We start from the raw sequence: 17,186 nt of genomic DNA, 5'->3' as shown, positions 1-17,186 counted from the left end.
GCGGGAGGGGTGTACCCTCCTGTTGTCGATTTTTTTTAAATGGCACCTTGAAATGATGCAATTTCTTGCTATCTAATGAGCATTTTGAATGATAAAAGTGCATTTAAAACAAACAAGAACTTGAGTTCAGACCTCAAGTGTGACAGACAGACAGACAGACACACAGGGGTTAATCAAATGTCTCCCAAACCACTCAAGTGGTGGGAGACATAATCTTTATGACCAGAATTTTTTTAACAGTGTTAGATGGGTGGACCTCCTATTTAGCCTTGTTGGATATCCTACTAGGTCACCCTGTTGGATGGGTGGATATTTATCAAACTTGGTTGCAATCATATTATGTATACCTTGTTAAGACTTGTGGTTCAAAAACTGTCAAAAAAGGCAAAGTCATTCATAAACCTTTTTACAAATTTTACAAATAACATTTTTAGCAACACTCTTTATTTCAAGTTCTATCAAATATTATGTCATTTTGTAACCAAAACAATACAAACAAATCTATGCACAGGTATGTTCTTACAACTATTAAACTAATGTTATGATATTTGTACTTTCTCAAAAATGATCATTTTGATAATTCATGTATCTCTTAGTACTATCACTGGTTACAATCTACAACTCAGACATGATGTCAGGAAGAACCATCCGCCTAGGATGCTTCCGAGCAAACACACGTACAACATTGCAAGTGTTAATGTCCATGTCCTTATTAATAGATAAAGCAATCGAAGATAATTAATGACTTCAAATTTTTCAACAAATTTTATTTTCATAAATTAAAAGTACAATTTGAACACATGCATTTTTTTGGAAAGTACTTGATAGCAGCAACAGTCTCATTTTCAGTTGGTTCATTAGTTTTTTTTGTTTCTTGTTCCAAATGGATTCAAGTGTTGCCTGTAGGCATTTCATTTTGAAAATGATTTAGTTTCATACTCCGCCTCCGTAGCTTGCGTTGAAATCCAGAGGTTGGACTTGGACAAAGAAACTTAAAGTTAAAAAAATGACGATTATCAATATCACCACTCTAATTGCTCCCAACATTATTTATTTATTAACCTCCTGAATCAGTTGCTTCCATTCGCTGCTTCTCTTTCCTTGGCCAATCAAAAGGCATATTAAATCAACCATCAATAGATGGAGCATTCAGGATCACAACGGTTATTGGACTGATCGGGATGTGTGTACAAGGCGATGAGAAAACATTGCCTGTGCCTCCGTAGCTCAGTAGATAAGGCGCTTGCGTTGAAATCCAGAGGTCCCGGGTTCGATCCTGGATTGGGGCACATACATGCCAGTCATGTTTCAGCGGAATGCTGACTGAAAATTAAAGGCTTAGCCCGACATTAAGATGAGACGAGACAATTTGTGAGTCCTTTTTAATTTCAATAACTATGGATGAACATCAAAGCAGTTAGCCCAATTTGTAAAAAACAACAACAAATTAATTGCCTTTCATTAAGTGTGCTGTTGAATTTCACTGGCAATAAGTGTTACTCAAAAGGATTATCACTCTCAAGAGCTAATACCAATTAAATTCATCAAAGAAGATAACCGAACAATTAATGATGATTGTCTATTGCATTCGTCTAATCTCTTTAATTGCTACAAATTAAAATATTGATTTTCACAAGTCCCATGCGGCAGCCATTTGTAAACATTTACCTATAGCTAAATGTATCGATGAATTTCATTTGTTGAATTATTTCCTTCAGCCAATCAAATAGCGCAGTTTATCACTTACAGTCAATGAAGCGTGCAGTTTAGCTGGCGAAGGTTAGATCGTCTGTACACATGCCTGGGGGCTAAATCACACAAATCGACAGCTGTTTATGGCTTAATTAGGGGCATATGACAGGAAATACACAAGTGGATATGTTTGAAACTTTAAGGGGCTCATATTTTTTTTAAATCGTATCTAGCCAGCCAGCTGGGGGGGCCTTTGGCCCCCTAGCCCCCCACCTAAATACGCCTCTGGACTTTTGTTTTCAGATTCAAGTTTAAAAAGCTTTAATACCAACACTTATTCACTGATCAGCTTCAGACAGCATAAAGCTTTAATACCAACACTAATTCACTGATCAGCTTCAGACAGCATAAAGCTATTGCACTTTGCTTCTGAGTGGGAACGGGTTAAGAAGACTTCTTACTAAGATTTCAGAGCATGGAGTTTAGCAGGCCAGAAATTGCAAGTAGCAATACAAACATAAGCTCCCAATATTGGTAAATGTTCAATAAGATGCTTAGTTTCATATACACACATTTTTTAAACAATTTTTTGGTGTAAAACAATTAAATTAGTATTGAGGATTCCTTAACCAAACTGCTTATGTCAATAAACGAGTGTTTCCTGAACATGTGAATGATCATGAAAGCGTCAAAAATTATTTGAAACATGGGCTTACACTGAGATCTGTGATAGGCAAAACCTTGCAGGATTCAGAGCAAGTTCTTCTGCATTGCCATAATATGTTATACTTTGAAAGGGTGTTTCATTATTGTCCCCTACCGCTGAAACCAGAGGGGACTAATGGTTTGCGCTCTGTCTGTCAGTCAGTCTGTCACACTTTTCTGGATCGTGCGATATCTTTAAAAGTTATTCATATTTTTTCATGAAACTTGAAATATGGACAGATGGCAATATGGAGATTATGCACGTCATTTCATTTTGTTCCTACCTCAAGAATTCTGGTTGCTATGGCAACAAATAGACTAGAAATATTGCTGAATATGGTGGAGTTTCACGAGTAGGGGACTTATATTGTTTGGCAATAGTCTTGTTATATTCTATATATCCATTATGTTTTGCAGTTTGCTAAATTTGCCTTGATAGAATCTACAGATCTAGTTAAATAGTCAATTAATTAGTTAAAATTACATTTATCAGCTCATTATGAATTGGTATAATGTTAAAAATTAAGGTCAATCAAATTGATGGCTAAATATTAGGTGATAAACCCTGAATCGTCTTGTGCATTGTTGTTAAGTGTGGTATCTTTATGGAGGAACCAATGTCTTGGCATTAAAATATTGTAGGTACAAAAGTCCAGGCTGTCAAAAATATGTAGGAACCTTTGTCTAGGTTGTCAAAATAATGTAGGAACCATAATCCTGTTATCAAAATAATGAAGGAACCAATTTCTGCCTGTTTCAAAGTTAGGGTAGTAACCATTTACTGTATGAAACAATGTCCATATACTGAGCTGCAAACTATGTTTAATCGGCTAGTAGTAAACAACTACAGTATCAGTATATTTATAATTAAAATGAAATATGATAATGTTTTATATGAGTCGCATTCTGAGAAAACTGGGATTAATGCATGTGCGTAAAGTGTCGTCCCAGATTAGCCTGTGCAGTCCACACAGGCTAATCAGGGACCACACTTTTCACCTACATTGGATTTTTGCTAAGAAGAGACTGCATTTAAAGAAAAATGTCATAAAAGCGGAAAGTGTCGTCCCTGATTAGCCTGTGGGGACTGCACACGCTTATCTGGGACGACACTTTACGCACATGCATTATGCCCAGTTTTCTCAGAACACGACTCATATTAATAATGTCATTTATACAGAAGACAAAGTGACTCTGTTTCTTGGTATTAAGCTCTGATGATTAGCTTAAGATGTTTCTTCCTTATCAAATCTCAGCCTTTATATAAACTATTTAAATGCGCTGACACAACCTATTATGCAGTTGTAACAAACTGAAAGGAAGTTCTGTTTGTTTGCTATTTGAACCTTATTCTGAAAAAACTGAGCTTAATGCATGTGCATAAAGTGTTGTCCCAGATTAACCTGTGCAGTCCGCACTGGCTAATCAGGGACGACACTTTCCGTGTTTTATGGTATATTTAGTTTCAAGAAAGTCCCTCCTTACCGAAAATCAAGTTTAGGCGAAAAGTATTGTCCCTGATTAGCCTGTGTGGACTGCACAGGCTTATCTGGGACGACGCTTTATGCACATGCATTATGCCCAATTTTCTCAGAATGCGACTCAATTTCAGCACATAAGCTGCCCAAAGATGATGGCGAGTTCTACCAGTTCTGCTATGTATCCAGCTCTAAACAGATCCGTGGGGCCAGCACGCCGTTTCAGTTTCGCAGGCCTGGGTCGGAGGATTATGTGGAGGTACTTTCCAGGGGTCATTGGTTAATATTTCAAGTGTTTAGCAAGTGGTTATAACAAATTAATTAATACTGGGAACTTATGTAGGGAAAATTAAAGTATAGCTTTTTGTTTTGCTTAAAATTTCCTGATTGTCATCTTTATTAGATCCTTAACCTTGGAATTGTAATTTTACTGTTTTTCACAGTGGCTTGTTTAAAATCCAACGCCTATCTTTTGTGTAACAGTATTTGTGGACATTAAAGTATTTATACACATGTTTAACATTATTCTAATAAGTGAAATATCACAGAGGTTTATTTGTCATCTATAATCTATTGATTGTCCCCTCTTGCAAATAAGTGAAATATCACAGATGTTTATTTGTCATCTATAATCTATTGATTGTCCCCCTCTTGCTTACCCAAGGTGGAGGATGAGGAGACAAACATGCTTGTGATCCGCTCCAAGACAATCTTCCTAGAAGAGAGCCTTCAGAAGGCAGAGACTCAGAAACTCAAACTCAAAGAGGTATGCCGCAACTAGATATGAGTCGTGTTCTGAGAAAACTGGGCTTAATGCATGTGCGTAAAGTGTCATTCCAGATTAGCCTGTGCAGTCCGCACAGGCTAATCAGGGACGCACTTTCCGCTTTTATGGTATTTTTAGTTTCAATGGAGTCCCTCCTTACCGAAAATCAAGTTTAGGTGGAAAGTGTCGTCCCTGATTAGCCTGTGCAGACTGCACAGGCAAATCTGGGACGACACTTTACGCACATGAATTAAGCCCAGTTTTCTCAGAACACCGCCCATATGGTCTAGGGCTTATCTAGGGTCTGTGATTGTCTAGGGTCTGGTGCCCATCCTGTGTCTGAGAACAGTGAAGGGTCTGGGAATTGTGTCAGAGGTCTGAAATCTATTGAGGGTCTGTGGGCAGTCTAGGGTCTGGGGCCCTTTGTGTGGGGGAAATGTCTAGGATGTAGGAACATTGAAGAATCTTATAACCGTCAAATGTCTGGCGACTGTGTGGAGGTCAGGACAAGTGGAATGGTCAAAGGTCTGAGAACTGTTGATGGTCTGGGAATTGTAAAATGTTTGAGAATTGTTTAGGGTCTGGGAATGGCCAGAGGTTTGACAACTGGTGAGGGTTTGGGAATGGTCAAGGTCTTAGAACTGTTGAGGGTCTGTGAATGGCCAGAGGTCTGTGAACTGTTGAGGGTCTGGGAATAGTCAAATGTCTGAGAACTGTTGATGGTCTGGGAATGGCCAGAGGTCTGAGAACTGTTGAGGGTCTGGGAAAGGCCAGAGGTCTGAGAAATGTTGAGGGTCTGTGGATGGTCAGAGGTCTGAGAACTATTGAGGGTCTGTGAATGGCCAGAGGTCTGAGAACTGTTGAGGGCCTATGAATTGTCAAAGGTCTGAGAACTGTTGAGGGTCTGGGAATGGCCAGAGGTCTGAGAAATGTTGAGGGTCTGTGAATGGTCAGAGGTCTGAGAACTGTTGAGGGTATGGGAATGGCCAGAGGTCTGAGAACTGTTGAGGGTCTGGGAATGGCCAGAGGTCTGAGCACTGTTGAGGGTCTGTGAATGGTCAAAGTTCTGAGAAATGTTGAGGGTCTGGGAATGGCCAGAGGTCTGAAAAATGTTGAGGGTCTGTGGATGGTCAGAGGTCTGAGAACTGTTGAGGGTCTGGGAATGGCCAGAGGTCTGAGAACTGTCTTGTGTCTGGGAAGGGTCAAAGGTCTGAGAACTGTTGAGGGTCTGTGAATGGTCAGAAGTATGAGAACTGTTGAGGGTCTGTGAATGGTAAGAGGTCTGAGAACTGTTGATGGTCTGTGAATGGTCAGAGGTCGGAGAACTGTTGAGGGTCTGGGAATGGTCAGAGGTCTGAGAACTGTTGATGGTCTGGGAATGGCCAAAGGTCTGAGAACTGTTGAGGGTCTGGGAATGGTCAAAGGTCTGAGAACTGTTGAGGGTCTGCGGATGGCCAGAAGTCTGAGAACTGTAGAGGGTCTGGGAATGGTCAAAGGTCTGAGAACTGTTGAGGGTCTTCAGATGGCCAGAGGTCTGAGCACTGTAGAGGGTCTGGGAATGGTCAAAGGTCTGAGAACTGTTGAGGGTCTGGAAATGGCCAGAGGTCTGGGAATGGTCATAGGTCTGAGAACTGTTGAGGGTCTGAGAATGCTCAAATGTCTAAGAATTGTTGAGGGTCTATGAATGGTCAGAGGTCTGAAAACAGTCTTGGGTCTGGGCATGGCCAGAGGTCTGAAAACTGTTGAGGGTCTGGGAATGGTCAAATGTCTGAGAACTGTTGAGGATCTATGAATGGTCAGAGGTCTGAGAACTGTTGAGGGTCTGTGAATGGTCAAATGTCTGAAAACTGTTGAGGGTTTGGGGCCAGTCTGGGCTCTGGTGCCCGTTGATGTTCTGGGCCCATTTTATTAAACATTGCTGTCAATATTTGCATTATGATAAAAATCAGAAGAAACACAAGAAACACTGAAGGCACCAGCTTCTGTGTTAACTAAATATTATTTCATTAAGATTTGTGTATCTCTTATTATGGTTTTTAAATAGAAAAATATTTTAAGTACTATTTTAAGCAAATATTGTCAATCTGCTTGTTTATTTTTTGGTGCTTTTGCTGGCAAAAAAAATTGGCTTCTTTTGGAGCAATCTTCTGTCACATTTCTCTGGTAAGAGATAATTCTCAGGCAGTTAAATCAAAACTCAGTAAAGTATTCATTATCAAGTGCTGATGCGCAATATTTTTTTCATCTCAAATATTCAATATTATTCTAAGTTGTTATGCCCTTGCACACAGCTGGCAAAGAGTTGCAAGGGTGTAAGACACTTAAACAAAAAAAAAATCTAAATATGTTTTGCACAACTGACATCAAGTGTTATATCTCCCTCATAAAATTTCACCTAGCCAATGCAATTACAAATTTAGAAACTATTGAACAATTTTTATTCATTAAATCTATACATATACTTTTAATAACTCATCAAATTGTATTTAATTTTAGGCACAAGATGCTCTGCAAAAAGAACGAGACAGCATCATCACAAAATACCAGGAGACTAAGCACAGGCTGGCTGCTATAGAAACGGAAAATGTGACCTTGAAAGGTCAGGCTGCCAAGCATGAGGAGCAGGTCGCCCAGCTGAGGTCAGAGGTCAAGAATATGCTGACCTTGAAAGATGAATTGGAGCTTAAGATACAGAAAATTGAAGAGGTAGTTAATAAACATAAAATATCATGTGTTGTCTTAGTTTTTTAGTCTTTTTTAGATCTAGATGATGTCTATGTGATTGTTGTTTACTTTACCCATTTTATAAAGCTCTTTTTCTTCGTTTGATTTGTTTTTCACCTGATGCTTTTCTTTTCTTTTTTATGCCCCCGGTAGGGTGGCATATAGCAGTTAAAGTGTCTGTCAGTCTGTCAGTCTGTGCGTTCATCCGAAAACTTTAACATTGGCCATAACTTTTGCAATATTGAAGATAGCAACTTGATATTTGGCATGCATGTGTATTTCATGAAGCTGCACATTTTGAGTGGTGAAAGGTCAAGGACATCCTTCAAGGTCACAAGTAAAAAAATACAATCCAAGGGAAGTAATAAGCTTTAAAAGGGAGATAATTTCTAAACCTGCCAAATGATATATTGAAATTTTATTTCGAAGAGGCGCAATAGGGGGCATTGAGTTTCTGACAAACACATCTCTCGTTTTTTTTTTATTATTCAATATAAGACATACAATGTATACATGTATATGATTATAAAACAAAGTGATACCACATAGCAGCAAAAATGTTCAAACATGTTATGCAAGATATGCTAATATATACTTTTTTGACCTTGTGTTTTTTCTTGATCCAGCTAGTGGAATGATTGACGGTAAGCTCAAGTGCCTATGTCAAAACATTTTGTATATGTATGCTTTGACTTTACCAATATGTCTACACCAAAAGCAGGTTGCTTGCTGAGAGGCACTTCATGAAGTTTAATGTAGAAGTACTTTAGGAAGTTAAAGCTTTAAGTCTTTTTGTTAGGTCGCTTGAATGATCACAGTTTCACTTTTGTATTTTTCTTCCCTGTGCCTCTTTCAACTTATTGTTGTTGAAATACTGTATTTATTGCATGTCGTTTGATAATCTCTTTAAAAGATGGGTGGGAAACCCTAAATTTGTATGATTTACATGAATTCATATTGTACATATATTGTTTTTCAAAAAATCTGATTCATGTGATGTATGGATATTAAAGCATTATTATTTGTTATCGTAGTCTATATTTGTTATCGTAGTTAAGCCATATATATTTTGTGCAATAATCTCAATGGTACTGTCCCATATAATTTGATATACTTAAAATGTACTTATTTATTCATTTTAGGAGAAAGATGCCATTATGGAGGAAAACAAAACCATTTTGGCAGATCTGGAAAAGATGCGAAGTGAGATGAAGCGTCTGCAGAATGAGAAGGATGAACTGTCCGGCAAAAATGCTGCATTGGAGGAACAGGCAGAAATGTACAAGGTATAGGCTAAATGAATATAACAATCTTAGATTATATTGTATATTTGTGTTTTCAAGCGAACACTCTTTGGACAGTATGTTTAAATGGCTTGGATGTTACCATTGCAATTTCATCTGTGATCTTAAAGCAAAATTAAGCATTTCAGAATAATGCAAATCTAAAAACTGCTAGTTAGTATTTCATCATATTTAAGGAAAGTGATTTTACAGGGACATAACTTTAAAAACAAAAGATTTAATTATGATATATTTATTTAGGAAAGCAGGTAAGGTTTTGGTGAATTTGTTTTATTTTCCTTATTTATTTTCACTTCTTTTGTACAAAATGTTTTGAATCACTCAGGTCAAACATTGAGTAAAGTATTCAAGTTTAAATGCAAATGTCGTCTTAATTATTATGCAAGGATTTTCAATGAATATTAAAGGCAGATTGTTGTGAATTATTTGTTATTAAGACAGACATTTCCATTTTCTTGTTAACAAGCTCACAGTAAAAATACCCATATATGATACTAGACCCATGTTCAGAATACATTTTGAAATTGATTTAAGGTTTCATTTGACATTAATACTAATTTGTTTTTGGCATCAATTTTTTTATTTATTTTAGTTCTTACAAAAAGTTGGATGTAAACTATGAAATCCATGCCAACAAAGTAACAATGATTCATGGCCGGCTTGTAGCAAGCTACTGTATGTAAGATTAATTTAAATGAAACAATTCATCAGTGCCACCAAAGCTAGCATTTAATGTCATTTAAAGTCATTTTTTGTTTGTAAGTAAAATATGATATTTGTGACAATAAAAAGTTTTGTAAACATTTGGTTGTGCTCAGCATAGTCAAACTACAAAATCATTTGTGATCATCTGCATGAAATTTCTTTAAAAAAGTCTTTTTTTGGACGTGTACTTTTGTTGATTTTCGATTTTGGCAAAATATTATTAGGAATTTTATAGGTCATAATAAAAACTTGGGAATTTGTATTGATCATATGCCGATGTGTTTATGACTCATATCAGCAAAAGATCCTGGTTTGACTGCACATTGTCATCTTGCAATAGCATATGTTGTTTTTGATCTGCCAGGTTTTTCTGATGAAGATACAACCTCCCTGAAAAGCGCAATGACATACTGGGAATTATGTGTGTAACCAACTATTGCTGCTCCTAACTATTCTTAAAAAACAAAGCTGCAACTTTACTGCATTAGTTCTTTGAAGGAAATATCAACTTAACTACATACAGAATGTATACACCCCCTCCCCCTTTGTGTAGTATCTGTTTATATCCAATCTTCACCAACATCATTTGTCAGTATTCTCATAAACATTTTTATAAATTTAATGTGGACATAACTATCTCAGAAATTGCTTATGTTTCTTATAGAGTCACTACACTAATTCGGAGTCAAACATGGAGCAGTACACGCGCCACAATGAGGACCTGCAGATCCGGCTTGCCCAGCAGGACTCGCTGGTGGACCACCTCAAGGACACGGTCCAGAAACTCACCGACGAACTCGATGACAACAAGCAAAATTTGGACCAGCTCACGGCCATCAACTTGCTGGAAAAGGTTGTTGTTTTTTTTATCTCATCAATATAAGCATAACTAAATGATCTTTTCTTTTAATAAGTGATCAGAAAATGCATTTTTTTCCATGGAAATTATCAACTTGGAGTAAATATAATTTATATGCATTTTTATTGGTCTTTCTGCATATAATTCTACACGAAATTGTTGGTTTGATTTGTGCTGTGTGGATGAAGAAGAATTTATACTGATACATGTATTCAATGTTGTGGTATTTCAATTTTCAGAGCTTGTTAGCAGTAGAGCTATTTGTTTGTTATTTGATTGAAACATATTTACAATCTTTCTTACACCTATTTTTATGTCTCCCACCACTATAGTGGGGGACATACTGTTTTTGCCCTGTCTGTTGGTTGGTTTGTGTGTTTGTTTGCTCCAACTTCAAAATTTTGCCATAACTTTTGCAATATTGAAGATAGCAACTTCATTTTTGGCATGCATGTGTATCTCATGGAGTTACACATTTTGAGTGGTGAAAGGTCAAGGTCATCCTTCAATGTCAAAGGTCAAATATATTGCTTCAAAGCGGCGCAGAAGGAGTTTTCCTGACAAACACAAGTTTAAAACCTTTATGCTTTGAATTGACCGATTCAGTCGGTGATCCCAATTTTTAGCATGTTAGATGTATATTCTATAGCCGGTGTTCTATATGAACAATAATTTCTCTCCTAATATAGTTTCTGTAGGTCCATAGTTTGCTTATTAAATAAACCATGGCTGCAAAGGGATGGGTCAGTTTTTTTTTACAAAACTACATCAAAATATATTCACTGTTAAACATGTTTAATAAAACACAACTGTTACATCATTCTGTTTTTGATGTTGTGCCATGTCTTTAAACCATGGTTAAAGTGTTATCTACAATTATGGTTAATTACAGTATGTACATGACTTTGAAAGGGTTTAAGGGTGAATTCTTAACATTTGCTAAACTAACCAAAATACTAGTGGAAACAACTTTTTGTGAACTGTCAAATAAGCCATCATAAAACAATCCCAGTGGCAAAATTCATTAAATGTAGCCGGGGTCTGCTTTCTCTTTGCAGGACCGTTCTAACGAGTTACGTCAGCAGTTGAAGACAGTTGAGGACCAGCTATCGGCTGCAGAGGAGAGGAAGTGTATCCTGCAAAAGGAAATCACTTCCTACAGGGACACTCAGCAGGAACTGAGCAGACAGATTGAGGTAATGATCTATACATGCAGTGGTATCAAAAAAAGTTTCCCTCTGATTAAACGAGGTCAAATGCATGTGCCTAAAGTGTCGTCCAAGTTTAACTTGTGCAGTCGGCACAGGGCTAATCGGGAATGACACTTTCCGTCTCAACTGGATGTTTGTCAAGAAGAGTCTTTCTTAAAACGAAAGATACAATAAAAGTGGAGAGTGTTGTCTCTAATAGACCTGTGCAGATTGCACAGGCTAATCTGGGATGACACTTCTCTCACGTGTATTAAACCCCCTTTTCCCAAAGATAGGCTCAAATTGTTCTCATGAGTTCATTTATTAGTCCCCTACCGGTGAACACGGAGAGGGCTTATGGTTTGCGTTCTGTTTGTCAGTCTGTCAGTCAGTCAGTCACATTTCTGAATCCTGCGAAAACTTAAAAAGTTCTTCATATTTTTATGCCCCCCTTCGAAGAAGAGGGGGTATATTGTTTTGAAAATGTCGGTCTGTCTGTCCGTCCGTCCACCAAATTATTTCCAGATGATAACTTAAGAAGGTTTAAGCTTAAAATCATGAAACTTCATTTATCATGACTTGCAGATGACCCCTATTGATTTTCAGGTCACTAGGTCAAAGGTCAAGGTCACGGTGACTCAACACAGAAAAATGGTTTCCGGATGATAACTCAAGAACACTTACGCTTAGGATCATGAAACTTCATAGGTACATTGATCATGACTCGCAGATGACCTCTATTGATTTTCAGGTCACTAGGTCAAAGATCAAGGTCACGGTGACTTGACACAGTAAAATGGTTTGCGTGTGTGTTTTGTATGTGCGAAAATTGTGTTGAAACCTATTTCTTGAAAGTAATTTAACATAAACTATGTGACTGTGGCAATACTTCCGTTTTCTAATTATTTGCCCTGAATTGACTGCTTGATTAATAACAAAGCTGTTCTTTTGTCAGAAATCTAAGACAGAGTGTGACAGTGTGAAGCACAAGCTGTGTGCTCTCGAGGAAGACTTCACCAAGAAGACTGTCATTCAGAAGACCGAGATGGTGCAGCTTTCTATGGATCTGCATGCTGCTATCAAGGTGAGCCTTGTTTTTAGATAACTGGGCTTAATGCATGTGCAGTCAGCACAGGCTAATCAGAGACAACACTTTCTGCCTAAACTTGATTTTTGGTAAGGAGGGACTTCCTTGAAACTAAAAATACCATACAAGCGAAAAGTGTCGTCCCTGATAAGCCTGTGCGGATTGCAGGCTAATGAGGGATGACATGGGCTAATGAGGGATGACACAGGCTAATGAGGGATGACACGGGCTAATGAGGGATGACACAGGCTAGTGAGGGATGACACGGGCTAGTGAGGGATGACCCGGGCTAATGGGGGATGACACGGGCTAATGGGGGATGACACAGACTAATGAGGGATGACACAGGCTAATGAGGGATGAAACGGGCTAATGAGGGATGACACTGGCTAATGAGGGATGACACGGGCTAATGAGGGATGACACGGGCTAATGAGGGATGACACGGTCTAGTGAGGGATGACACGGGCTAATGAGGGATGACACGGGCTAATGAGGGATGACTCGGGCTAATGAGGGATGACACAAGCTAGTGAGGGATGACACGGGCTAATGAGGGATGACACGGGCTAATGAGGGATGACACAGACTAGTGAGGGATGACACAGACTAATGAGGGATGACACAGGCTAATGAGGGATGACACAGGCTAATGAGGGATGACACAGACTAGTGAGGGATGACACAGACTAATGAGGGATGACACAGGCTAATGAGGGATGACACAGGCTAGTGAGGGATGACACAGGCTAGTGAGGGATGACACAGAGTAATGAGGGATGACACGGGCTAATGAGGGATGACATGGGCTAATGAGGGATGACACAGACTAATGAGGGATGACACGGGCTAATGAGGGATGACACAGGCTAATGAGGGATGACACAGGCTAATGAGGGATGACACGAGCTAATGAGGGATGACACAGGCTAATGAGGGATGACACAGGCTAATGAGGGATGACACAGGCTAATGAGGGATGACACAGACTAATGAGGGATGACACAGGCTAATGAGGGATGACACAGACTAATGAGGGATGACACAGGCTAATGAGGGATGACACAGACTAATGAGGGATGACACAGGCTAATGAGGGATGACACAGACTAATGAGGGATGACACTTTCTGTTCTTATAGAACTATTCATTTAAAAGCAAGTGTCTGCTTAATGTAAATTAGGTATAGGTTGACAGTGTAGTCAGTGATTAGCCTGTGCGAACTGCACATGCATGAAGCTTATTTTAGCGGAACAGGGCTTAATTGATGCTTTGGATTCTATTGTGTTCATGTTACAGTAGGTCGTTGAATATCTGTATAATATTTAAATGTGTACTATTACACAACTAAATTACTTGTATGTACATGTGTGCATATGGATCGTTAATTTCATCAAGAAGATTTTAAGATCATTATGTTTCATTCATATTAAAGACAACACAACTGATGATAAGATTTGATGCGTCCTTGGTTTAATTTATATTTAATTACAGATACTTTCAAAATAAGGGCTTATTAATTTTTTCATAATCCTACAAAATTAATGGCTGCACATTTTTCAATCTGGTTCTGGCTAGAGAAAATAATGCCAAAATAATTCAAAATCAACATTTGTTAACAAAAAAGGATACATTTCTGTTAACAAAATTTTAACCAATTAAATGCAGCCCTAATTTTTTTTACAGTAATTCCCAAATCAGTGGTATAATTTTTGCTTCTCTCAGTATATTTCCGCATTTCTTATGCTGAAATGCAAACAAATGTAGTTCTTAAGTTAACAGTATATTTTCAAACAGAATAAAATTGGTTCAACCAGTAAGGGGGGTAGTGTTGTTTCCCCCCTGAGCTACATTTTACACCCTTGAACCTTTCCCACTCTGATGCAAAGTGAAAATAGCAATATGCAATGCAGGCTGTTAAGGTTTTATGCTTTTTGCCTCTCATCAGTAACTTAGAGTTGAAAATGATGAAACCTTTAAAAATTTAATCTATAAAGAAAGGTCTTTAATTTAATTTGACTTTTTAAGGGACTACAACATGTCTTAGTGCGCATCTGAGGAGTAAAGGGTTAACAATGAATTCATTTGCAGGAGAAGGAAAAGATGCAGACGGAGAATGAGGTTCTGCATGCAGAGTTGTTTACCCACCAGGAGAGCTCGGAGGTGAAGGTGGGGTCGATGTCCATCATGAAGCAGTCCCTGACCCAGATCAAGGACAGGCTTGAGAAGAAGGAGAAACACTGCAGGAACCTCGAGAAATCCATGAGAGGCAGAGAGGTTTGTGAGAATAGTAATTAGAAATAGTGAAATATTGTGGAAGAAAAATAGCTGAATGCCAAGTGTCTTTTAAGCGCTAACCCAAATCTAGAGTTTGCAGTCTGTATCATGATTTAAAAAAAGTGGAAAAAATGAAAAGAACAAGCCTGTATGCTTGTTATTACGACATCAAGTGTGCTGAGACTCACTCGCAGTTGTAGAGCTAAGCAGGGATACACCTGACACTTTACATGTATGGGGGCGTGGCATAATGGGCCTGTAGGCTTACCTTTGGGACTCGATACCATATAATTGTTTGTTTGATACTTTTATTAAATGAAAATATCTTAAAAGCAGAATCTGTCCTTAGGGTGCTAAGTGCAGACAACATAGGCGGATTTGTGATGACACATGACACAGTTGCATTAAGTCTAGTTTTTCCATTCCTTGTCTTCAATTTAAAAAAAGTGAAGTTGGGTTTCAATAAGAAACACCATAAAAATCTTTAAAGGTAGGTATGTAAGTAAGAGGAGGTAATTAACAGGAGGTTTGAAATGCTCAACAAATCTTCAGACACCCCTTACCAGTCTAACAGGCTCTTGCACACATCAATGCACTTGAATGTTTCACTCTGCTAAGACAGCCAGAGACATTCACTTACCACTACAGCAGCCAGAGGGGGTAATCACGTGATAGTCAAGATGGCGACATCCATACCGAGATAGTTATTTTTCGCCGTTTTATACGATTCATTACTTCTGTTTATTTTTAATGTCATAAATACTGACCTGTTATCGTATGCTTATACTTTCCAAGGGGAAATAACTCATCCGGAATTTTAACTGGGAATCCGCCACCTCAATACCGTAATACAGGCCAGGTTAAACATAGTGCAATGCAACCTAGCCAAAAATCGGTAACCAACCCTCAATATTCTTTCCGGATCAACCAGGTGTATACGTGTCTTTTACGGCTCTGAATTAAAATATTGTTTTTCACTTGGTTGATTGGGGTTTTGAATAGATAAATTGTGTTATTTATCTTTTTATTTCTCATTCGGATTAATTTGTGTGGATTTAATGGATTTTGTTTCATTTGTAAAAGGTAAGCCATGCTTGTTTTTATCGAACAATGGTTTATTTCTACCATGCTGGGTGTTTTCAGGCGCGAACGACCACGTGCAAAACGTGCTCTTCTAATACATTGCTAGAACGTGCAAAGCATGTTCTTCTAATGTGTTACGAGATCGTGCAAAGCGTGTTCTTCTATTGACAGATTGTTCATCATTTGCCATTGTGTGCAATAATGATTTTAACGTTCCGTATGACAATCTAATTGATCGTCATTTTATTTTTCATCTGTTTTGAATTAAACTTGTGTTTAATTTATGATCTACGGCAGTATTATTATAATTTTCATTATGGTCAAATAATGATTTTATGTGCCGTATGATGATCTGGTCTGTGACCAGTTTATGGTTGAATATGCTTTGCTCTTGTTTTTCATATATTCGACTACATGATGGTCGCAGAAACAAGAGTGGATAAATACCCGGTGACTTCGCAGATCATGGATGATAGTTGCAGTATCAGTCACCGGGTATCGGGCACGATCGCGACCGTACTATGCTAAGTCTCTTAGACAGTCGGTCAACATCAGACCATATGGCGACACCCGTCAGCCGGTCTTTGCCCGATGGCATTGGTCAAGGACATCGACCAATGCCGGACCATTTGGCATCCGCCATACGGTCATTATCCGGTGACAACACTGGTCATGATATGACCGGTACGTCACCGGGGACGTTGATCACGGACCATTGATCGACGTCTGACCGGCCGGTCCGGTCACCGGTCATGTCACCGGTCCGGTCCGGTCATTGATCACCGGTCCGGTCACCGGTCCGGTCCGGTCACCGGTCATGTCACCGGTCCGGTCCGGTCACCGGTCATGTCACCGGTCCGGTCCGGTCACCGGTCCGGTCCGGTCACCGGTCCGGTCATTGATCACCGGTCCGGTCACCGGTCCGGTCCGGTCACCGGTCCGGTCCGGTCACCGGTCATGTCACCGGTCCGGTCACCGGTCCGGTCATTGATCACCGGTCCGGTCACCGGTCATGTCACCGGTCCGGTCCGGTCACCGGTCCGATCCGGTCACCGGTCCGGTCATTGATCACCGGTCCGGTCCGGTCACCGGTCATATCACCGGTCCGGTCACCGGTCATGTCACCGGTCCGGTCACCGGTCATGTCACCGGTCCGGTCATGTCACCGGTCCGGTCATGTCAACGGTCCGGTCCGGTCACCGGTCCGGTCATTGATCACCGCTCCGGTCACCGGTCAACAGTCATCAGTTAGGCCTGCCACCGATAACACCAGTCACCGGTCAAGAAGAAGAACTCGGTCTTCTTCATTGAATTAT

The 17,186-nt window shown here is 39.3% G+C and overlaps 1 protein-coding gene across 7 annotated transcripts in view; it reads left to right on the top strand.

Annotated features, from left to right (window-relative positions):
• Positions 1–17,186, top strand: part of LOC127859323 (tax1-binding protein 1 homolog) — a 51,722-nt gene that overhangs the window by 5,945 nt on the left and 28,591 nt on the right. For 6 of the 7 annotated variants that reach the window (XM_052396649.1, XM_052396650.1, XM_052396648.1 and 3 more), the window contains exons 4-11: positions 4,010–4,134; positions 4,540–4,641; positions 7,138–7,347; positions 8,508–8,651; positions 10,039–10,227; positions 11,292–11,429; positions 12,379–12,507; positions 14,602–14,787. In XM_052396649.1, the coding sequence (XP_052252609.1) occupies positions 4,010–4,134; positions 4,540–4,641; positions 7,138–7,347; positions 8,508–8,651; positions 10,039–10,227; positions 11,292–11,429; positions 12,379–12,507; positions 14,602–14,787 (1,223 nt within the window). Of the gene's footprint in view, positions 1–4,009; positions 4,135–4,539; positions 4,642–7,137; positions 7,351–8,507; positions 8,652–10,038; positions 10,228–11,291; positions 11,430–12,378; positions 12,508–14,601; positions 14,788–17,186 lie in introns of all 7 variants that reach the window. The other variant, XM_052396646.1, reaches the window with a different exon arrangement.

Source organism: Dreissena polymorpha, chromosome 15, assembly GCF_020536995.1.
Source record: "Dreissena polymorpha isolate Duluth1 chromosome 15, UMN_Dpol_1.0, whole genome shotgun sequence".
NCBI lineage: Eukaryota > Metazoa > Mollusca > Bivalvia > Myida > Dreissenidae > Dreissena > Dreissena polymorpha.
This window is presented reverse-complemented; position numbering and strand designations above follow the sequence as displayed.